General features: G+C 42.1%; 3 protein-coding genes across 3 annotated transcripts in view; 1 reads left to right on the top strand and 2 right to left on the bottom strand.

Moving 5' to 3' along the window:
• UTP20 (UTP20 small subunit processome component) overlaps nt 1-9,310 on the top strand; it is a 62,853-nt gene extending 53,543 nt beyond the window's left edge. The window contains exons 52-62 of the mRNA XM_058804481.1: nt 355-434; nt 1,176-1,245; nt 2,264-2,446; nt 3,262-3,393; nt 4,533-4,665; nt 5,670-5,869; nt 6,223-6,294; nt 6,492-6,758; nt 7,440-7,566; nt 8,404-8,549; nt 8,881-9,310. Coding sequence (XP_058660464.1) covers nt 355-434; nt 1,176-1,245; nt 2,264-2,446; nt 3,262-3,393; nt 4,533-4,665; nt 5,670-5,869; nt 6,223-6,294; nt 6,492-6,758; nt 7,440-7,566; nt 8,404-8,549; nt 8,881-9,036 — 1,566 coding nt within the window. The 3' untranslated portion in view covers nt 9,037-9,310. The remainder of the gene's footprint in view (nt 1-354; nt 435-1,175; nt 1,246-2,263; nt 2,447-3,261; nt 3,394-4,532; nt 4,666-5,669; nt 5,870-6,222; nt 6,295-6,491; nt 6,759-7,439; nt 7,567-8,403; nt 8,550-8,880) is intronic.
• Nucleotides 9,311-9,704: 394 nt separating this feature from the next.
• ARL1 (ADP ribosylation factor like GTPase 1) lies at nt 9,705-15,750 on the bottom strand. The gene is made up of 6 exons (XM_058804482.1): nt 15,542-15,750; nt 13,598-13,735; nt 12,206-12,287; nt 11,167-11,278; nt 10,263-10,441; nt 9,705-10,074 (listed from the first exon to the last, which is right to left on the bottom strand). The coding sequence occupies exons 1-6, from the start codon at nt 15,543-15,545 to the stop codon at nt 10,044-10,046; spliced, it is 546 nt and encodes a 181-aa protein (XP_058660465.1). The 5' UTR covers nt 15,546-15,750; the 3' UTR covers nt 9,705-10,043.
• An 817-nt stretch (nt 15,751-16,567) lies between these two features.
• NUP205 (nucleoporin 205) overlaps nt 16,568-23,502 on the bottom strand; it is a 42,321-nt gene continuing 35,386 nt past the window's right edge. The window contains exons 35-42 of the mRNA XM_058804897.1: nt 23,033-23,109; nt 22,111-22,239; nt 21,448-21,574; nt 20,593-20,759; nt 20,063-20,186; nt 19,095-19,223; nt 18,323-18,396; nt 16,568-17,258 (exon numbers count right to left, since the gene is read on the bottom strand). Coding sequence (XP_058660880.1) covers nt 17,106-17,258; nt 18,323-18,396; nt 19,095-19,223; nt 20,063-20,186; nt 20,593-20,759; nt 21,448-21,574; nt 22,111-22,239; nt 23,033-23,109 — 980 coding nt within the window. The 3' untranslated portion in view covers nt 16,568-17,105. The remainder of the gene's footprint in view (nt 17,259-18,322; nt 18,397-19,094; nt 19,224-20,062; nt 20,187-20,592; nt 20,760-21,447; nt 21,575-22,110; nt 22,240-23,032; nt 23,110-23,502) is intronic.

Here is a 23,502-nt window from a genome sequence, read left to right as displayed (position 1 = left end):
CTCTACTTCCTCATTCTTTCCAAAGTAAAACCCACTGAAAGACAGGACTGGTTACTTTGTCTCAAGCATTGGGATATAGGTGCAGCAGGATCAGGAAATGTAGCTTTCATAGTTACAGGATGGATTTGGAAGGATGCAGGATCTCTTCACAGATGCCTGTAGTATTTTAAAAACTGATCCTGTTCCAGACACAGACCTTGGCAGCAGTTGTTGACCCTTTGTATAATAGGAACAGGATGAAAGGGATGATTCTCATAAGTTTGCTGCTCCATCACTAAATTGTCTTCATAACCTTTTTACAAGCTTACCTGAGTGTTTATTTTAACTCCTCTCTGTATTGTTTTTTCTTTCCAGATTTACTTAAAATACATTCTGGATTACCCTCTTGGTGACAAACTGAAACCCAGTTTGGATTTCATGCTTGCACAGCTGGAGTGAGTTTATATTCCTGACTTGTAGTCACTGTTCTGTGAGAACAGAACTTTGTTTTTAAAAATGATTCTAGTATGCCAAAAAGCTCTTTGTAATGAGCAGAAGGCATGGATGAAGTCTTTATTTTCCTACTTGTAAAACACTTCCCATTTCCCAAGTCTGGCTGTTTGATTAAGCAAATGCTTTTTTCTTATCCCTGTTTCACTGCTAATATCGTTCTTTATCTGTTTGTAAGCAAAAGTTCTATTGTGTGCTCAGTGGTTTACCACCTCCACTGGTTGTGAGTCATCATAAAGTCGCCCTAGGACACAGGTGAAATGGAACATCCAGGAGGAATAAGGGAAGGTGCATTTTTAGGGGACTGCTGTCCCATGGCAGTGTCTCAAATGCAATTGCAGGCACAGTTAAAACAACTGTACCAATTCTGCCAGTGTTGTGCCTCCAACCTCTTGCCGAGCTTCGCCCCTCCCTTGCTCAAGGTGACAGCAGTTACCAGGTTCCCCAGCACAGTGTGGCTGTGCTGACTCAAGTGGGCTGGAGTCAGCACTTCCTGGGCTGTTTGTGTCCCTGTGCTCATTCTCTGACAGACAGAGCTCTTGTCCATGGTATCAGGCCAGGTCTGGTAGCTGTTGTAGAAGGATCCCTATCAGTGCGTGTTTCTGGAATTGGTTGTTGTTAAATTGTTGGCAACTTCATAGGGGAATTAACTCATTCCTAACAGTTAATCCTTTATTTCTTCCCAGGTATGAGTATGAAACTGGGAGGGAATCTGCACTGGAGATGATTGCGTACCTCCTCGACACATTCCCGCAGGTAACAAGCACCCCCTGGTGTTCCAAGAATCAGGCAGTTACTGTGGGTTGCAGTAACAGCACTTTCCAAGCAGTTTATTTTGGAAGCACTTGCTAGTTCCTATTATCTCTTATCATGAGCAGAACATTCACTTATCTCCAAAGAACTGGGCTTTGCTCCAAAAGAGGAATGACATGCTGGAAAGTCTGCAGTACTTCTTTGCCTAATGTGCTCTGTTTGCAAGTAAAATAAAGCTGTGTCAGCTGGAGTTTGGATAAACTCAATCGTGATTTATGGCAGGAAGAAACACAACCAGATTAGGAAACAGACTAGGAATAGAAAGTGAGAGTTTTCTCACTGTAAGGGTTTTTCAATATTCATGAGAGATTGTTGATAGAACTGGTGTGTTCTGTTTGATTGGCCTGACTGGAGAGGAAGGGCTTCTCAGTGGGGTGGATCAGCATGAAAGCTAAAAAATAACTGTGTGTCTATACAGGATCACATAGGCAAAATCCTAAGCTGCCTTGAATCTTTGCAGCTGGAGCTTAACTGTGCATTCAGGACACTGGGAGAAATGCAATCAAGCAAGAATTTGGAAGGAAGAGAAATTCTGCACAGTAAGCTGTGCTTCAGCACTGCCCGATGATTTAATATTTCATATTGGTTCCTGGGAACTCTTTAAGGTGGCAAAGAGCTGCAGTCTCTGAGAGAAGGACATTTGGCTATTGCTGCAATGCTGAGGACTTCAGCCTGTTTCAGTGAGAGCTGGGCATGAAGATGCCCTTTAAGGTTTCACACTCACTTTGCTGACCCAGGGATATGGTAGCAAGTCAGAGTCAGAGCAGGGCTGGGGCTGCTGTAAACTCCCTGTGTGCTCCAACAACAAGGTCATCCCATTTTAGCAGTTCAGCTGCCTTAACATGAACCTACTCAGGGCTAACACTGCTCCTGAATATAGTGCAGCAAATACTCCTCTTTTTATCTTTAAATGCCAGAAGCTGCTTGGGTATTTTTGTTGATAATGGTTGTTTCTTTCTAGGATCTCCTGCACAAATACTGTGGGCTGTTTTTTGTCTCTCTTTGTATGATGATGATAAATGATGACTCAGCCAAATGCAAAAAGATGGCGGCTTTGACATGTAAATCTCTTCTCCGTAAGATCAGCAATGAAAAACAAGATTTGATGTTTTCACTGGTCACTGAGTGGTTTCACAGCAAAAAGGTACTCTTTCATCTTTTCACTGACCAGGTCTGAACTCTGTTGGAGAGTAAGATTAAGGCAAGTGAGAGATTGCTAGTACCAGAGCTGGTGGGTTGGTGGATTAGTTGTTCCTGACTTAGAGAGCAAGAAATGGTACAGCTTCATAAAGCTGCACAAATATAGGGACCTGCTGATGCTTTAAGTCAACCTACAGACTCCTCGCAGCTGCATTTTGCAGCTCTCTAACAGTTCCACTTTTGGCTCAGTGTAATCTTTGCTCAGGTTAGAGTTTTGAGCAAATTCCTTAAAGTTTTCCTGATCCCAGCATTTTGTGCTGACATTATCTCAGACATGCTTCGTTCTGTTGCTGGCAACTGGAAGGCAGCAAACCTGGTCTTCAAGATCTGCTGTTTGGATCTGGGTGCTTGGGTGACAAGCTGTCCTCTAGCTGAACCCAGGTTCTGTCCCTCTACACTAGTAGAGTTAGCATTCTTCAACACTTCATGGTTTCCATCCTAGGATGTTCAGTTTTGGTTTGTAACTGTAAGCTGCCTGTTGCATTGTGAAGGGTTGAAAAGTAACTCCCAGATTTCTGCAGTTGGGATTTCAGCAGTTCTGGCATTCAGTTTTAGGGTGCATTCCCCGGGATAACTTGTGCTGCCAGGTGCTTTTATACCTTGCTGGCAGCATCTCCTTTTTCAGTATACTCTGAAAACCAGCTTCTCTTAAGGTGCTGTTTCTACAGGCAGAAAGTAAGGGTTGCTACCAGCTCCTGCACTTGGGAGCTGCAAGATTTGATTATAAGAGTTAATTTTTTGTTATTTTTTGTGTGTCAGAGCTCACACAGGAGGTTGGCTGCCCAGGCATGCGGTTTGTTTGTTGAAGTGGATGGAGTAATGTTTGAACGGCGCCTTGCAGCAGTCCTCACTTTGATTGAAAAAGAAATCAACCCAAGAAGATTTGAAAATGTAAGTAACTTTTCTCCATGCATGAAGCTCAAGGGAAGAGAATTAAAAAAAAAATGAAAAAAGGGAAAAAATGTAGGAGAGATTTAATGATTGAACTTAACTGTTCAAGACTGAGGAAAGACACAAAACACACACATCTGTTCTGAAGAGGACCTCACTGACCTAGAACCTTATTTTTTGCCTGTAAGCCCAAATTTGATGTCATATGTCACAGCACAAGGGGAAAAAAAACTTTGCAAAGCCACCTGGCCTGAGCCTGCAACTGTGCAGTGTAACCAGCAGATATATTGTTCCTTGCAGTGTGGGAAATGTGTCTGCTAGCTGCAGAGATTTGTGTAAGCATTGATTTCAGGAGTGCATGGCATGGGACTCTGCTTTGTCCAGTGTTATCTACAGCTTTAACTTTCAAAGTACTTCCTCTACTTTAAGACCATGATTTTGTTGTATGGAAGATCTTTTTAGTGCACTTGATTAACTCAGAATAACAAGGCTGCCTCAGATTCTACTTGGCATGTGATAATCCCAAAGGGATCCCAGTCACTGTGCCTGGGGAGTGGCCATGAATGTTACTTATGTTCAGCATGCTGCCCTTGCACAAGAGAGAAGAGACTCTCAGATCTGTAAATTGGCAAGAGATGAAAATAAAATACCTGCAGTGAGGAGAAATTTGGTGTAATCACACCCTTTGCTGTGACGTGTACTGACATCAAGCCAGCTGGTGGTTGCAGGCAGGGTGAGGCCCACAGGCAGTACACACAGTGTTGTCATAACAACTCAGGGCTTCCCAGGTGATACAGACAAACCTGCACTCAGCTGGGCTCTGATGAGAATCAAATCTGCACAAGTACATGCACAGACATAATGTGTGTAATTGCTTGCATTTAGAAACCCAGCAGTTTGTTACAGTCATGTCTGTATGAAAAGCAAGAAGGATGATTCTAATACAATCTCCTGCAGAGATTGTCTCCAGAGGAAATGCTTCAGTGGAGGTGCTTCTGTTCTGTTTACATTGGGAATTGGGTACAAGTCAGTCTTCTGGCTCTTTTTGAACGGTTGATCTGAAATTTATTTAGCCAGGACTAATCAGGACTGTCCTCAGGTTCTCATAAGTATCTTTCTTGACTTGCTGATTTTATTAGATAACTGAAGAAGAAGAGGAGAAGGCTGCAGATAGGCTGCTATTCAGCTTTCTTGTGCTGGTAAAAAAGCTAATCACAGAGTGCAACTTGACTCAGTTAACCAAGCACAGTGATGTTGTGAGCAGGATCTGGGGTAAGTATCATTCAGGAGTTAGTACAGCTGTGCTCCAAGAAAGATTCTTTGTGTGCCTTGTGGTTTTTCACACGCTAATAGAAATGACTGAACTTAATTATACAAGGTTTCCATTCTGCAAAATGCTAACACACAGCAGTTATTGGGCAATGAAAGAGAAGTTGCTAATGGAAAAGGTTACATGCTTGATGAAAACAACACACCCTCTGTCTCAGTTGCTGGGAAGTGCTTTCTATTATCCACAGAGCAAATAATTTGAAACTATTGCATGTTTCACCATAATTACATTCTCTTGGATGAAAACATTGAGGTCTCCTGAGAAGATGAGATTTCCTTGATCACACATACCAGCCAGAAAATGATGGCACTTGGTAATAGTGCTCTAAATACTGGGCCTGTCAGGATGTGAAGACCTGAAGTTACTTGATTCAAGCAATTTCCCTGTGTTGCCATTTTGTTGCCTTTAATTTACCTGCTTCATTTGCTGCAATCAGATGACCTCATGTGGCTGGTTAGTGACTTTGAGGAGTCCAGCCTGCCAGGTGCCTTTAGTGAGATAGCAGATAATCATTGTTATCCTGGATTTTGGCCAGAGGTGAGACAGGAGAGCAGCTCCATGTCTTCTCTGAAGCATCCTCGGCCTCTCTGCAGGGGTTTGATTTGACCATCAGCAGCAGGCCCAGCTGACACAAGCCAGTCCCCCAGACATCCTGGGCAGATGAGCTGTGGCACCGACTCCCCATGGGGACTGTAGTTGTTGCAGAAACATGACTTGCCTGATCATTGTGGGGACATTTGGCTACCTGTAGGTTTTTGCTGCTCTTCACTTTGGCTGGATTGAGTTGCTAGAAAGTCTTTTATTATATTCTGAGCAGATTAGCACAGTTCATTTAATTCACCTTTTTATTGCAGCATATATTGCAATAAAAATAAATTGTTGGGAGTGGCCTCATTCTATTTTTGCTCTCAATTTCCTTTGCTGAAAGAGGTTTTCTTTTCTCCAGATCATGTCCAGTCTCACCTGTGGTATCCTCATAGCTGGGTCTGGCTGACAGCCACTGAGATCTTTGGCTTGTTGTTTGCATCTTATAAGCCAGAAGATCTTGTCAACAGATGGAAGGAGAGAAGGTCAGGGAAGAGAAAAAAGACACCAGCAGAGCTGTCTGCATCCACAGTCTTCTTGACTGCTGAACTGGACAAAAAGGTAATGATGTCCATACTACCCCTTCACTCTGCTCATGCTCATTCCCTGACTGGGACATAAAAATAGTTCAGTTTGGCCTGAATGTTTCTCTTTTAGTCACTTGTCTGCTGTCTAATCCTCATCACTTAAAGCATTTGAGGAGGTGGCTCTGATGCTGGGAGGGGGCTTCTCCTGGGGTCTTATTCTCAGTAGCACAAAAATACCTTTCCAGATTGAAAGATGCAGGCAGAAGTTGTGTTGATCTTTTGGTCTCCCCTGGGAATTGCCTTTGGTGACTGCAAAATACTGCTTTGAGTGTCTGCTGCCAGCTCCCTTCAGTGGAGTCATTCCTTTCTTATTTTTCATTTCCCCAGATGAAGGAACTCGCGTTTGCATTCTGCCATCAGCTGCAGTCCAAGTTCCTGGACATGTCTCTGAGTGAGCAGGTAAGGGCAGGGGCTGCAGGAGGGCACAGAGCAGGCCCTGGCATGTGAGGGATGTTGTGTCCTAGGTGGTGGCACAGGACAGATACACAGTACAGGGCTCGCTGCTCTCTGCCCAGGGCACAATCCTCTGTCACATCAAGTCTTGGCTCTTACAGAGGCAACCCACAGTGACTTACTCCTCTGTTTCCACACTTCAGGTTATAAAGAATTTACTTTTTGTGGCCAAAGTTTTTTACTTGCTAGCCCCTGCCTCAGAAGAAGGTAAAGAGGCAGATGGAGAGCTCAGGTCTGAAGTGGAAGAGCAGGAGGTATCAGAGGATGAGAGAGATACTTCTGCTCAAGGAGAGGAAGAAAGAGAGGACACACAAGAGAAAGGCCAGCCAGCCACACTGCTGTGGTTAATGAAGAAGCTCTCTGTCATGGGGAAGAGAGAAGCAGCATATTCCCCTAAGGTCCCTTTAAAGGTAAGAACAGTGTTGGTCCCGCTGCTTTTGATGAGGTGGGCACTTCTACAGGACAGTGTTGCTCTGGCTCTGCTTTCAGGGGACAAGGGGCAGAGGCTGCTGTGAGCTGGCACTGAAGTGAGGATTAGTAGGTGCTGAAGAAACACCTGCTGTGTTTTGGGGCTCTCAGGAAAGGCTTGTGCCTGTCCTTGCTAATGCTTCCAGCCTCTTGAAGGGTGGGGGAAGAGTGGTAAACCCCAAGGCACCAAGCCGAAGAGAACAGAGCAGTGCCTTTGAATGCCCCAGAGTGCTCATGCAGGCAGGGGAATGGCAGCGTGGAGTAACTTGCTAGGAGAAGGAGGGGGGAGGTGTGGGAGAGCATCACCAAAAGCACTGTGGTTCCCCATGGTGCACAGATAGGTTGAACTTGTGTGTCCTCAGCTGTTGAGAACAGTGAGAACAAGCCTGTTGCTCAAAGTGTCAACAGCTGCCAACCCAGTCCCAGCTCACACAGCAGGGGTTGTGTCTCTAAAGGCTGCACTTGGATGCAGTAAGACCTTGAAAGAGCAGTGAATTTGTGACTCAGGTGTCTAAAACAACACCTCCTGTGCTGAACAGTGATGCATGGCCCTCTGGTAGCAGTTCAGTTAGGAAGCTTCCTTCCAGCTTTCCTTACTTCATGTCCCACACACTTCTTTTCAGAGAAGCTGCATCTTTAAGTTCCTGGGAGCAATCTCGGTGGATCTGGGGCAAGACAGGATCAAGCCCTACCTTCCAACAATTCTCACCCCTCTGTACAGGGAGCTGAACAGCAACTATGCAGAGCAAGGTAAGGGATTTCCCTCTCAAAGAGGAATGTGCATCACAGCTATGCCCCAGTACAAACATTACCTGCCATTCCTTTTGTCTGATGAGGCATTGATATTGTAATCAGTGAATTTCACCTGCTTGCTGCCTAACCAAAGTACCAGGAAGGGAGGAGGGTGTATGTCAGCTGAAATAGAAACCTGCATGTTCAAAGACTGGAATGAAGTTAGGAATGCTCCTGTGTTCAAGTGGGTAAAGCTTGAGCATGTGGTGTAGTAGGAAAAAACTAGTACTCAAAGGTGGTCTCATGGTGGCAAGACTTAGGGAGTCCTTCCTGAGAGGAGCTTGGAAGAACTGTTTGAGAGACCAGGGGAAGTATTTGCCCTGCTCTCAGTTTTCCTTTGCACCTCTTTGTAGCTTTTTTTCATCCCCAGTATCTTTCTTTTCCCCCAGTGATTGTAGTTAATATATTGCCGCTAACTAGTGATTCCAACAATTAAGCCAGCCCTTATTTGGCTACCAAGGATGCTGACTGGAATAATCTTTATTTCCAACAAAGCCTATTTCACTAGAAGTCTACTGGCTATGTATAGAAAGAAAGCCACTTGTAATTACCTTTGGAATGACTTCACCGTTCTAAAAATTTTTTTTGCTTCTCAGAAGCTTTGTTTGTTTGTTTGTCTGCTGGTTGAAAAGCTACTCTCTGGGAAAGCTGGTGGAGCACCAGCAGATTTCACAGGTACCAGTTTGGGCAAGGTTTATCAGTGTAGCCATCCTTTATTAAAGAAAGAGGAATCCATATTGTGCTCTTGGCTTTTGTTCCATATGCTGAAAAGATAAAGTCAATTTTGTTTAATAGATCCAACACTGAAGAACCTTTCCCAAGAAATCATAGAACTTCTCAAGAAGTTAGTGGGGCTGGAGGCCTTCTCGCTGGCCTTTTCTTCTGTGCAGAAACAGGCCAACCAGAAAAGAGCAATGAGGAAAAAGCAGAGGGCTTTGCAGGTAAGATTCCACTTTCTCTTGAAAGAAAAAGAAATAGGGCTTCTCTAAAGGCTTGAGAGATGCCCAGGAAGGGGAGTTTGAGGAAGAACTGCATCTTTAATTAGGACAGTTTCATCAGTTCCTTTATAAAACTTGGAAGAAGCTGTGTATGATTGGCCTCTTGCACAGGTTCTGGCTGACAGGGATGGTTTTCTGCTCACCTGAAGGGCAAAGCACCCTGAACACCACCCATGTGTTATTTTAGCAGTCACCAGTTTCTCAGGAAGTTGATGATTTTCACAGGGACTGCTGTTAGTTGTCAGTGAACTAACAATATACTGGTTTTCCTTAGACTGTAGCAAATCCTGACATTGCTGCAAGGAGGAAGCTGAAGAGACACAAGAATAAAGCAGAAACCAGGAAGAGAAAGATAGAATCCCTGCGTCCTATGTACAAGGCCAAGCGACATCGAAGTAATGCACTAAAAGATTTGGCAATGCTGGAATGAAAGGGCTTTTCCTTCCTGGAGGATTAATTTATGAAAAGTAATACTGAGTTAAAGAACTAATTACTGTTTTTAAAAGTACTTACATATTTCAGTTGTATTTATTAGTATTTTTATGGCCTTTTTCATCAAGGATCTTAAGTAAATCTTCTAAATTTTTTCCAAACCTGTATATTTACCAGAGCATGTACAGTTAAATGGGAAACAACTATGATATTTTATATTAAATTTTACTTCATTTGTAAGAAATGGGTTCTGTGATGATTGCATTTCTGCCTGTGAGCACACTGGTCTGACTCCTGACTTTGAGTTGTCCTTCAGTTTCTGCAGCTACACTGAGCTACTTACCTGTCACTTCTGGCTGAGAGTGCAGGAACAACAGCTCATGAAGGTGGAAGTTAAATTCAAGTCACTGCCCTGGCACATCAGGGCAGTAATGTGTGCTGAAGACACTGGTTTTCCTTTCAGACACCCACTGACTGCCACATTGGCAGCCAGAGGTGCACTGCTTGTGCTCTCTTGCTGTACAGTGTGTCTGCACTGCAGGTGCACCTCTGCAGGTGTTCGGCTGCGTGGCTGCTGGAACTGGCAGCCCTTGGACTTGTTCCTGTAAAGCAAGCAGCAAGCAAGCAGCCTCTAGGAAGCAGCACACCCTGGGTATAGCTGACAGTTCCAGATTTTATTAGTGTTCTATCTACACCAATATGCTGGCCACCAAACCACCAAAGGAAGGGGGGATGACAAAAAAAAAAAACCCACCAACTTTCTCAGCCAGTAAGACTTCCATACAAATTAACATAAGTACATTCTTTAAACAAAAAGTAAGAAATGGAGTATCATAATGTACACATTCACTTATTTCAGTTTTACAATTGAAGAGAGGCATCCACATTACAGAAGTCAAACTCAAATCTGATCTATTTACAAGTATCTGTGGCCTGAACATACTTAACTGCAGAAAGGAGGATGCTGGCTATAGCTGACACTTCCTTGCACTGGTCAGTTTTGTATCACTGCCTGCTCTTCAAGGCCTCCACCAACCTAGGAAAAAGGTTAAGTCAGTTTACTGAAAAGTCATCTCATTTCTGCAGAAATACTTCCAGCAGAAAGCCAGTCATTCTTCTCATGTAGACTTACATCAGACTATCCACAAATCCAGTCTTATTTAAAAAAAAACCAAATGTGTAAAATTAGATATATGAATGAAACATAACTAGACTGATACTCACCATTCCATTGCTTCATCAAGCCCTGTGCCTTTAGTTGCAGAGGTTTTGAATATCTGCCATTTTCGGTCCTTCAAAGCTGGTAAGCCAAGGGCATTTGCCATTTCTGTGGGAGTCATGGCCTGTTCCATGTCCTGTTTATTTGCAAACACCACCAAAATGGCTTTCTTCAGCTCTTCTTCCTAAAAAAAAAGGCAAAATCATGGCAGTTGTTGCAGAGACTTCTATGGAATTTAAGGAGAGAAAACCTGTATAATATAAAACTGTACATATAATAAAAAAGAACTTCAGCAGCTCTCAATTATTTTGTTTGCTGATTTCTGTTCTGTAGAAAATTCTTCAGTGAAAGAATGGTGTTTATTTTCCATTCCAGTATGAAACTGCTTCCTATAGGAGCAGTTTCAAAACATGGCCAGCCCAAGTTATGAAACAAGCTGGTGGCTGGATTTAACAAGGCACATTAAATGAGCTTGCAGGTATTTTGGGCGGCAAGGCAAGAAAGAGAAAGGAAGTGTTGCTCAACTGATCTTACTTCCATTACCTTGTTCTTCAGCTTCAAAACATTGTAGGATGTCAATTACTAATTACTGTCAATCCTTCAGGGCTTGATCTTGCCACACTGCATTATTTAGCAGCTGTCCTGGCAGGCAGGTAAATTTTCATATGACTGCAAGGCTACATGAAATTAACTGTCCAGGTAATGCTGCACAAACCCATGAAATACCTGCAGAGTATTCAGTGCTTTGTCAGTCAGAAGTGCTGCATGGGCTATGCTGAGGGCTGAAGTTTCACAAGTGAAGTTGAGCTTCACTTGGTTCACTGAATCAAATTTCATATTTACTCAAAAAAAAGGTTTTAATTTCTGAATTTATTTTACTGATAATGACTGTGATCCTTGTTTTCTTACCTCTAACATAGCAACAAGCTCTGATTTTGAAGTGCCAATTCTGTCTCGATCACAGCTGTCCACTACATAAATGACGGCGTCTGTGTTTGAATAGTAACACCGCCAGTAGGGCCTGCAGAGGAGACACAAGTTCCAGTCATGTCATTTGCATGTCAGCAGTTCCTTTTAGCTAGATAATCAAAAACAGATCACCCAGAGGAAGTAAAAACTCTCGGAGGTGAAAAGCCCCAGGAGGCAAGTAGATTTCTTCAAGGGGCTACAAAAACTAACAGACAGTACAAATACTCTCTGAGGCACAACAAAAAAAAATTAAAAAGCAACTTGAAAACAGGGAAAGAACAGACAAGCTGGCGACAGATTTATTTGGGAATCAGACTGCAGGACATCAGATCCATAACTGAGGGATAGGAAAGCAAAGTAAGTTTAAAGATGTAACCAAAGAAGGGTCACCAGAGAAATCTTAAATGAATAATTAATACAGGCAATTAATTAACAAGGATCAAAACAAAACACATTTTTCAGAATTACTGTACTGCAACTAAAAAGGGAAGGAACCTTTATCTCACTAACTGCACCTTCCTTACTAGCTAACTACACTGCACCTTGCTACTAAGCACTGAAAAAGGGATCAAGGGGATCATACAAGGGTACTGTTAATGACTCATTACAAAACTTGTGAAGCTTGCTAAAAAAATTACCATCTATACCTAAATCCAGCTTCACTACTCTTAAGAATGCAAAGCCAGGCAGTATCTTTCTGGGTTTTTATCACCCCCTCCATCCTTTCTCAAAATGCTACTCAATTGCCTACTACACTAATAAATTTGTTTGTCAAAGTAAAACCGAATACAAATGAAAACCCCAGCTAGTTTTTTTCCAATCTGTGCATCACAGGTTTTACAAACTGAATTCCATTAGATATGTTCTCCTGAGAATGGGCTTTTTAAAACTTAACCAATTTTCAGAAATGCCTGCTATGAGAATTCCAAGAACTTAGCACTTTTTAGAGAAAGTTAATTGACTTTAAGAACTCTATTACCTTATGCTTGTCTGTCCTCCTAAGTCCCAGACTTGAAATTTCAGATTCTTGTACGTCACTGTCTCAACATTGAAGCCAATGGCTGAAACAAAGTTAAACAATTTTACTGTTGGTAATTTTCCTGTTTTTCTGAAGAATATCACGGCACTCAGTTTAAAATTTTCAGTAGCTGCATAATAAAGTTCATGCCCTTTGAAAAGCTACCCCAACAAACATGACTCAAAATAATGCAGAAATATTTCTTTTGAACTAATAAAACCACATTGTAAACATATTGTAGAGATTTGTAAGAAATGCAAAGGTTGTTAAAAATCAACAGCAGTGTGTCTGAAATCACCAAAAGAAACAGAGCAAGGGTTAAAGAACTGTCCTGCTGTGATAACCAAGTACACAACTGACAGCAAGAGAGCACTAAAGAATGTGTCCTTCTGTTCAAACAAGGTCTGCACTCTTTGAAGAGCCACAGCAGAACCAAAGCAGAACCAACTTCTCAGGAGAGGACTTGATACTGATGTCTGGAAGATGGCAACAAGGCTGCAGTATCACATATGTCATTCCTTGTCCTGCCAGCCCAGAGAAACACAGCACAGGGAAGTGAACAGTGGGCACAGGCTGCTTAGAATTTACGGAGGCTGAAATAAGCAAAACCCTCAGGCAAAAAGATTAAGTCCCAGCAAACTGTTGGCTTCTAAAAGGTAATAGAGGCCTGAGCAAAGTGAGATGCAGGAGGAACACAACAGACATGACAGGGACATTAAAAAGTCAAGCACCCCTTGTCCTTCATGTTCCACAGAGTGATCATGGCCAGAACACTTGAGCACACACACTGGGTGGGTGTGGCTGCATGAATGCCAAGACAAGTGGTGAAATCACTTGCATTTTTTAAGTAAGCATCACCTTCTCCCTTGAAAGCTCACATTGAGTTTTGTTACATTTTATACAGATGTAAAGTTAAACAATCTGCTTTCTTCTTCTCCATGTTAAACAAAAGTTTATAAAACCCTTGTAAAAAAAAAAAGGTACACCATCCTATGTACAGCAACAATGACCTCTGAAGTTCACATAATACCTGTATTTGGAAACAAACTGATTATAGAGTCTACATTTACCATCTATTGAATGCTGACCTACCACAAGTAGTCTGTGAAATCATGCTAACAATCTTGAGGTCAAATGCTTTTTGAATTTTTTAAGGCAGCATAAAATATTCTTTTCTAATACTTTTATCCAAGAAAAGTTCTTAGATACAACAGTGCAAGGCTCCCACACCATCAGGTCCTTCTGTTTATGAAGGAAATATGTAGTAAGTTCAGCTGGCAAAGTTTCTGTGTCAGAGCTACAGGCAAATCACAGGCTCCAGGCAAATACTCTCCCTCTGGGCAGATCACTTACTTGGAATGGTGGTAACAACTTCTCCAACCTGTAACCTGTAGAGAATGGTTGTTTTTCCTGCTCCATCCAGCCCCAGGATGAGAATCCTCATCTCTCGAGTTCCAAACAAACTGGAAAAGATGGTGGAGAAGAAGCCCCCTACAAAAACCAGCAGAGAAAGACATTTCAGTGTCAGCCAGCTCTGTGGAGGATATGCAAAGGCAGACAGACCAACCTCATCTCTTGCTGCCCTACAAGTCATTTCTCTTCTCCACTGAAAAAGGACAAGTCCAGGTTGTTGCCCAGATGGCTGTGTGCTCATCAACATCATGTCCTCCTGGTTTATGCTGCCATTTTATGATTTTATGGTAGCTCACTCCAGCAAATCACATTGTAGCAGTATCAAATCTCACTGCAGTTACAATTTTATTTTTTCCTCTTCTCTCCTTTGCCAAAATATGAGTCATCTGCTTTTTGGCTTGTATTAGACTCTACCTTTTCAGTGCCAGAGACTATACAAGGACCAAAAGAAGTCTGAAAGAATTCGGCAACAGAAGATGTCTACGGCCTTCCACAGGATCAACCACTTCTTTTTTTCTTCAAATTAGGTATAAATCAGTCGGACCTATTAAATCAGTTCATTACAAACAGCAAAGCTGCACCAAATCAAGTATGGTAATGCTACAGAGAAGTCTAGCAGCTGATTTTAAATGTCCTTCTCATTCTTTTTTTTTTTTTCAAAACCGGCTTGCCCCAGCATCTCATTTATTCTCTAAATGCATGCAAGAGTACTTGTGGCCAGGCTAGTATCTGATTTATGCCTACTAGATTTTTAATCATAAAAAGAACGCTGATGTTCTAAGCCAGTAAGAATTACTTTTTTTTTTCCAAAGATGTTAATAACAAACATACCTTATGTTAAATCATAACTTTGTAAATACACTTAGAGCCTGCAAAAGGTAATGAAACATCCAACAAGCCAGAATCACTGACAACACTGATAAATATACCAGAGACAAATTAAGATTTGTGACCAAAATCTTACTGAAAGATCCTTTGATAAAAATTATTCCCTATGTTTGCCTATCTAGGCATCTGCTTTTCCAAGGAAAGGAGGGAGCAAAGTTTATACTTCAGAGGGAACTGAGACTGATAACAGGTTGCTTTATCTCTTCTGGGCCCATCCCACAGAAGCCATACACTACAGACCTGGAAAACAAGAAGTTATAAGGGACCATCAGCTGCCAGTCTGCATAGTGCTGCTCATGGCACCTCTTACTGCCAGGCAGGCTAATAACTTTAAGAGAACTGAGCTGGAAAAAGGTATTTCAGTAGAAACATCACAAACAGAAGGTTACCACTGGTTGCATGGAGGCCTAAGATGCAAAAATTCTTTCAGTCAGTAACTTTGCTTGCCGCCAGACACCTCTCACTCCCTCTTTTTATACGCTATTGTGCATGCTTTTCCCACACTAAAACACTGCCCAAACACCATCTGCAACAGGGCAGGTTCACTTCAACAACTCAACCCTCGGATTAAGGGCCTCTCCTTAAAATACCCTCCACTTCATTTACCGGTCTGCAGGACCTCCTCTCCTAATCCGCTCTCATCAGCAGCCCATTACAGACTCGATTCACAGTTTAATTTTGCCAGGTGTCAGGAGTACAGCACCTGAGGACATGACCGAGCACACCCTCCTGCGGCTGCTCGGACCATTCCCCACGGCAAGGCAGCCCCAGGGCGGCCTCCGGCCACTGCCCGGTTCCCGGACAGCCGGCCCGCGGGCAGGGCCGGGCCTGAGGGCGGTGGGCATCGCCAAGCGCGGCCCTCAGCCCGCTCTGCCGCCGGCGGCGGGCTGGAGACCCGCGGGAGGGCTCAGCACCGACCCGTCCGCCCTCCCCGCCGCAGGGAAGAGTCCTGATGGACGGCTCCCCTCGGGCAGCCGCTTCCCACCCGCTCCTCACCCATGTCGAGCCGCTCCGCCGGCGCTCCGGCCCGCCCCGCTCCGCTGCCCTCGCCGCGCTGGCCCTGCCGCCTCCGCCCGGCTCCACGTCGGACTCCGCGGCGAGTAAACAAAGCGCTCCGCGCCCGCCGCCGTTTCGACACACGGAGCCCGGCCGCGCCCCCGGCGCGGAGAGAACGGCCTGGGAGGGGGACCCTCGCCGAGCCCTCCCTGGACAAGCCCGGGCGGGAATCAGAGCGGGGAGAAAGGTCGGGAGAATAAAAGCCGCGGCCCTGGGGCCCGCGCGCGTGGCGAATCTGCGGCGGCGGGAGCGCGCGGCGGGCGGGGCCCGGCGGCGTCACCGGCCCGGGGCCTCCGCGCTGCCCCCAGAGCCGGGCGGCGAACGGGAGCCGCGGCCGCACAACCGACCGCGCCGAACCACCGCCTGCTGCATGAGGGCGGCGTGGGGGAGACCTCGGAGCCAGCACGGTCCCTGGGTTAGGGACTGCTTCCCTCCGACTGGGGGAGAAACAAGAAACATTCCCGGCTGGAAGTGAACAAAGTTCAGCTGTGTAAAACGCTGATAGCAAGCTGCTCCTATGGATTAGCTAACAGGCTCACTTAACAGCAGCACTGTCGTCATCCCTGCATACAAATTATGTCAGCCATGTAATACGGTTGCACAGATAAGTAAATATGAAATCATAAAAAATGTGAACCATTACATAATGAGAACTCAGAGGAAACAATGTACAAGGCACACATGAGCTGGGCCATAAACTCAGACTGAGTTAAGGGAGAAGTGCAACCGATCTCATGTCAATAATCAATGATTATGCTTTTTTAAATAGCTTTTTTACAGAAAATACAGGGATATATGAAAATCTCATAGGAGAACAATCTAACTGTAGAACCAACCTACCATTCATGATTACTGGCTTCCTCCCCATGCACTTCATTCTGTCCTTATACTTGTGTTGGAGCAAGAAAAGCACAGAAACCTTTACTCCCCCAGCCACAAGAACCAAACCTATAGCAGTTACCTTCCATGAATTTTATCCCTTTTCTCATTTAAACTTATTCAAAGAGAAGCAGCTTGTACTTCTTCCAGATGAATAAAAGGTAGGACGAGGGGAAGCAGAAATTAGCAGTTCACAGTGCAAAATGAATATAAAATCCACACCACAGTAATCAGTCTGCAAGTGATGACACATGAACTCGCTGGTTGCATTAAATCTCTGTGTGAAACAGGAACAACACAGACAAAGATGTTTTAGTTTTCTCTGAAAGCATCAACAAATGTAGTATCATCACAGCTGCAGAACTTCCTGTTTCCTTGAGGCCCTCCATTAGAATTCTTTCTTGCTTGAAATATTACATTATTCATAACTCAGTTGAAAAGAATCCTTTATTTTTATGTCACGTTGGGAGCAGTAGGAAAGAATACTCATCCACAGGGATAAAAAAAAGTAACAAAATAATTTTGGCAGTACTTAAAAAAATGTCTGATCTATAAAATGCAATGACCCAGAAAGCCTGCCCTAGTACACAGCTTCACTGGGCAAGCAGCATCTACCAAGTGCCTTTTAGGTCCTTGATATCCTTAGGAGACCACGGATGCGTCTAACGAGAGCTTGAATAAAGGTGTACCGCGAGCGAATCTTGGAGTATAAACCCTCAATGTCCAGGAGCTTCTTCTGCAGAGATTCACCAAAGCTGTTTGTGGCTTCAATCTGAAGCTGAGAAACAGAGATTTGATGCAGTCATTAATACAAAATCTTTTCTTCCTGAAATGCCAGTTTGTCATCCACTGCCTGTCAACCCCTTCACTATGATTTATTCTCTGACCTGCTTTCCAAATAATGGGTTTTTCTCTAATAAGTACTACTTATTCTATTTTAGGCATTACTGGTTATAATTCAGCTTCTTCACTCATTGTCATCATACAAACACATCTTCCAATTAAAATTTTCCTAGTCCTTTAGGGACTCTTTAAAGAGTCTGTGTGCACCAACAATATTTTTTTCATTAATGCATACGTAAAGAGTCACTGAATTAACTCCATTTTAAGTATTTTACCAAGATGATACTGTATACTTTACTTTTGAACAAACAAAATAAATTACACATGCCTCATGACAAAACACAGCAACTTTTCTTACAGTTCTAGATCCAATAAAGGTACTTGAGACTGCCATTTTGAAGAACAGTTGTTTTCTGCATAGTCATAGAAATGTCAGTGAGATTTATTAATATCTTTTTCCGGCCACTTCTGCATCAAATTTACACAAACTATTTTATTTCTGTGTAAGTGAAATTACTTCTTTTCTACCATTCAAATTTTATAGTCTCCTCAGTTCTTGTTACCGTTTTGATCTCATTTCTCTACAGCCTAGCTGAAGCTGACCCATAGTGAACAGTTTCATCACAGAGAATTGAGAAAAATGCCCTCATATTGCAGATCTTTCAAGGATATCTGGTGTTTTTGGAAAGCTGTTATTAAAAAACACCATTTGACTGGTTGGTAAGAGAAGAAGAATGATTATTTTGTAGGTATAGTTCATTTTTTACTTAACTTTTCATATTAAGATTCAAAGATATGTGCACAGCAGCAAAAGTGCCACCTGTTTCACAATATTTTCCAAAACAATTTTGTAATGCTTCACTGATTCTAAATTAAGTTCTATGTTGTTGGTGTTACTGCAGGTTGTTCAGAAGTGGGAAAACAACAGTCAGACTGCTTCTAATAGCTGCAGGGTAGCCAGGAGCCTTCTGTACCCTGCAGCAGGCTGTCACATCTCACCTGGTCTATGTCGTGCTGGCTCACTCGATTCAGTCCACTACTGAAATCCAAGCTTGGCTCTGATCCAAAGGAATCTGGCAACAGAAAACAAGATGTTAAAATTGTGTTGGCTGCTCCACACTATCCCTGTATCAAGTCATATAACAAATTTAAAACAGCATTCCAATTTGATCCAAAAGTAAACTTAGGCATTAGAAATTACACAATTTTTTTTACTTAAATGGCTTAGAGAAAATACATAAACAGTGAGTCATAAAGATTTTGAACACAAAACATGGCACTCCTCTGCAAATCTACTCTCCCTGATTTCCTTCCATTTTCTTTCTTTTTTTGAAAGATGAAATTCAACAAACTTAAAATCCTCTGGCAAATCAATGGTGGCTATAATTCTAAATTTTAAATACTTTTAAAACCACCAATATTAACTTTATTTCATAATTTCATCTTAGATTATATTGAAATATTTTTCTGTACACTATTTTGGATCAATTATCTGATTGTATTAGCTGAACTTCAGTTAGTTTGAAGGACAGAAATAAAAAAATTAGTTACATTTACTTTCCTTTGGAGGTTATGTGTAATATACATACCCCAGAAGTCTGGGAGTAAACAATATCAGTATTTCCAATTCTCCAGTGCAATATCCAGAGGTGTGCCAAAACCAAAATCTCTTTTATTAAATATAAAAGACAAGATATTAATAGTAGGAAATCACTTTAAAGCTAATCACAAGAAGATATTCAAAGGCTTTTTGATGCTTGAGAAATTTTACCTTGCAGCCTTCCTTTCTTAAATGACATCCTAGAGGACAGCAGTGGGTCTTGGGAGTCAGTGGGTGTGCAGTGCAGTAGGTAGTGTTCCAGATGGCGCCAAAGGATGAAGAGACATATTTCTATGATATCTGCAGACACATCTCAGTGAAGGACTCCAATTTGGTTGTCTTTGGATTGTACATTATGTATAACATATATGAGCATATTTACACACTTGGAAACAGCTGAAGATGTCAGCTCAACCACCTGTCACCTCCTACACTGCCATAGCCCAGTAATGGATCGCTCACACTCACTGTCCTCATCACCCTGCAGAGCCTCAAACCAGCCCTCAGGAGGAGAGCAGAGTATGGAGTGCTCATGCGGTTTGTAAAGGTGCCTCAGCAGCATACAGCAAAGCTGAGGTTATAAATCCAGGCACGGCAGGAACATCCCAGGTGACAACAGAGAAGTGTGCAAGAGCACATCTTTCCCAAGGGAGGTTGCAGAGGAAAATTCTGATCTGTTGAAGACAATTTTTTTGTGAATGACTGGTTATTTCCATAGAATTACTGGTGTTTATGAGATTTAGGTTTATGCAAGGTTGGCTGTTTGACTACAAACTCCTATTATGACAGGCACATCAAAATTATTTTTCAAAGTATTTCTTCCACCATATTTGGACATGTGTGAATGTTTATGGGGTCTGGACACTAAAACTGAAGAGCTGGGCTGTAACAATTCCTTTATTGGCATATTGCAGAAAGTCCTAGCTGGGTTTCAAAATGGGAATTATTAACTTGAAAATTGTTACGTTCTGGCAGTAGCAGAGCAATACCCTTGTAAGTTAATTGTCAGTATTTCAAATTTACTTTTGCAAAGAATTTTTGTTCAAAGTGGTCAGAAATCCAGGTAAAAAAACTCTGTTTCTATCTCTCTGCTTTTCTGGATCATCACCTTGAGGGTCATTTCAATTTTAGAAGGATACAGGAACAGAGGGAGAGCAATTTGGCTCGGTTATTTATTAGTTTCACCAGGCGCCGCCTTGCCAATACGTATTTTTGGGAAGTGGAAATCTTGTCAACCCCAGCTGGCATAACTGACTGACACAACTGTGATGGGAAGAGAAAAAACAGAAAGACAGTAGCAAATTACAGAACATCAAGAGAAATAAGCAAATAAGGTTACTTATTAATATCTAGAACTTTCTTCTAAGCTACTATTTCTTTACAACCTTACTCTCTATTTTGAATTTGCATAACCTTGCTGACCAAAAAATGGAAAAATGAAACCCATCTCCAAGCAACTATAATAAAAGTCACAACTTTGACAAAGTTAAGCCAAATATTTTCCCTGAAGTTTTAAATCACTCATTCTGTGGACCCCCTTCACCAACAACAGAAAAGAATATGCACAAGAAGTGGAACTGCTTGCTTATCAAAAATGCTTTGGAGCCTTTGTTACAGCTGTGTCCAAATTAGTACAATACATTAACTACAGACTCAGAAGAACAATTACCTCTTTTATTTCATCTGGTGGCAGTTGCTCCACATTTTGCAGTTTGTTAACACTCTGACGATGGCTGTCATAGTAACTGAAGAAATCGCTAGTGCTCTGTTTCAGCAGGTAAACAATAATGCCCAGGCCAGGCAAGTGCCAATACGGGACCACTGGAGCTTGTGTATCTAGACAAGATATTGAAGATAAGAAAACAAAACTAATAAAGCCCCAAGAAATCAATAAGCTGTGCTCTCTGTCAATAACCTAGACAGGAAAGCACTGGCAAGTACATTTTGCCCTTGTGTCAGAAGTAACCTAAATGTAATTCTAGGCAAAAAGTTCTGTGACTGCAGTACTAAAACGCAGTCAGCCTAGCGCAGTAGTGAGTGCAAAATGTGAAATGTAACTAGATTAGAAGACTTACTATTTACATATTTAATCCATTCAACTGCATAATAGCACAGTGTAAACTCTTGCCATGTGTTGTAATAGAGTTCCAATCAAAACACATCTTACATGTCATAAATGAGGTCCTACTTTCAAATAATGTAATCCAGCACAGATACTGAAATCTGATCTTGACTTCCCACTGTCTTGTGCTATTTATTTACATACACACATTTCTTTACTGACATATATTTCTGAGGCTGTCAATGAAAAAACAATTTGTTTGTTTTAACTAGGATTAGTTTCTGATTTGGCTTAGTGCAAGGTTGAACAAGCATGGATGCCAGAATGAGAGAGTGAGCAGCTACAGTATTGGCATAAAGTGACTTAAACAGTATGTGAAACTACAGCCTCTGGTTCACTATTTCCTAGTAGTCCAAATGTCACACTGTTCAGGCTCATAAAACAGCAAGTCAAAAATCTCACCCTGCCGAGGCCCATCTCGGTTGGTTGACTCTGACAGGCTGGGAGTAAACAGACAAACAGTGTGTTGGAAACTGGGGGCGCTTTGCAACATCAGTGACTCACAGTATTCCATCACGTTGGCACAGATCTGCCAGCAAAGGGGAAAAAAAAAAAGACAGCATGTCAATTACAGTATCTACAGGCTTTGAAGCATTAAATTTTACATGGACAAACATCAGTGAACAATATGCTTTGCTCCTCTCTTCCCACCAGATTGTTATGATTCTATTTTCTCATTGGTTACAAACTCTCCTACTGCAAGTCTAGGACTTGCAACTTTGCCTCTTTCCCAAACCTGCTAGCTAGAATTTCTGGATAATTTTATGTCCCCTTAGGCTTTAAGTTAGTGTTAGCCATTACCCTCTATACACAGCTTTCATTTTGAACATTTCTATCAATTTAAGCCTTCAAAATACACAGTTTGTATGCGAAACAATAAAGGTTTCTAATGCAAATGTAAGTAAATACATTTTCAAGGATTACTTTAAATAAAATGTGGACTCCTATACCACACTAAAACCAGTGTAGAGCATTACCACTACCATACGAAATAATGATAACCAAACAAATCTACACAGCAGGCAAAATGTTGAGACTGAAGCTTCTTGCATCTTGTGTCCTTACCTGTTGCATGGCCAACTCAATTTCATCCCTCTTGTTCACTCTGTCTCCTGCTAGGTTATCATCTTGCAGCTTGAACTGCCGTAGCCTGTCTGACCCTCCAAACCGACTCAGAAGTCCCAAGCACTGGCGCTGCCGTAAGGAATGAACATTTAAATGAAGTGCACATTTCTTTTCACTTAAGTGATACATGTTCCTTAAAACAGTATTAAGAAAGAGATGCAGACAAAACTTATGGCATTGTTTACATTTGTAAACAAAATGTAAGTTTTTAGTGTTTTAACTTACCTTGATTTAATTTGGAAATTAATGGCACCCTAAAACACTGCCAATGAGAAATGAGTGCAATTCACAAATGCACAACTTTTCTTGTGTCTCTTGCAGACTATTATACAGAATACTATCAATGACAGTTTAGGTTTACCCATTCCCACACCTAAAACACCTTTACCTATACAGACAAACAAAATCTAACATCCAGTAAAAGCAGAGTACAAAAGCTACTTCAGTAACAAATAAATGAACCACTAGCATGTCTGATACACCAAATTGTTGAGCTGGAGACATGATTGTGGCCCAAGTGGTAACAGGCTGTTTCTGCATTACTTCACATGCTTTGGTGTTGGCTTCAAATTTTTCTCTTCACCCAAGTCCTAAGCTAGGAAGGGAAACAAAGTCCCTGATGCAACCCTGATGCTGTCAAGTGTTATTTTTTCTAATGCACAGGGAAGTGTGGGGAGACACCAAAAAACAGACCATCAAAACCCCATTCACTCCCACAAAAAAAATCCTCACACATTCTTCTTGATGCTGGAAAACATCTCTTTCCCAATTGCTACTATTCAAAGTAAAAAAAAAAACAGGAAGAAACATATCAAGGCAGCCAATTCTAAAAGGACATGGCTTAAATATATTACTTTATTACCTGAAATCGCCCTATGTGTCCTTGTAGCTCCATCTGTGTCCCTTCATTAACATCCATGTCCAGCTCATTTAGCACTCCTGATAAAAGACACAGCCATTAAGTAACTGTTTGTTTGGGGTTTTTTTAAACAGATTTGTGCATTATTACATTTAAATACCAGCATTGTTCAGAAATATTTCAGCCAAACATTCAACTTGTATTTTGCATATTTTTTGAGCAAAACATTAAGATATGAATGCAGCTACCAGGAGATGTATGAGAGCATGCAGCTTACTGTTCTGGTAAGTAATCAAATGAGGGCAAGGAGGAAGGGAGGCTGGCATGGAAACTATAGCTGTTGTGCAAAGCTCTGTATACTGTAAGCAAAGAAGCACCTGGGCTTAACCTACAGCTCTGCACTCCTTCCTACAGTAGTCAGACATTTCTCCTGAACAAAGAAAACCATTAAATCAAAATAGAGAAGTTATTTT

Source organism: Ammospiza caudacuta, chromosome 5 (genome assembly GCF_027887145.1).
Source record: "Ammospiza caudacuta isolate bAmmCau1 chromosome 5, bAmmCau1.pri, whole genome shotgun sequence".
In the NCBI taxonomy this organism is placed as follows: Eukaryota; Metazoa; Chordata; class Aves; order Passeriformes; family Passerellidae; genus Ammospiza; species Ammospiza caudacuta.
The sequence above is the reverse complement of the archived record's forward strand: the minus strand, read 5'-3'. Positions and strand labels throughout refer to the sequence as shown.

Excerpts from the sequence above, each read along its gene's own strand:
- ARL1 (XM_058804482.1), bottom strand. Across the intron at positions 12,288-13,597 it reads AGTTGTTACCACCATTCCAA|CCATTGGCTTCAATGTTGAG; the intron begins GTAAGTGATCTG and ends ACTTTGTTTCAG. Across the intron at positions 10,075-10,262 it reads CTTGATGAAGCAATGGAATG|GTTGGTGGAGGCCTTGAAGA; the intron begins GTGAGTATCAGT and ends CCTTTTTCCTAG.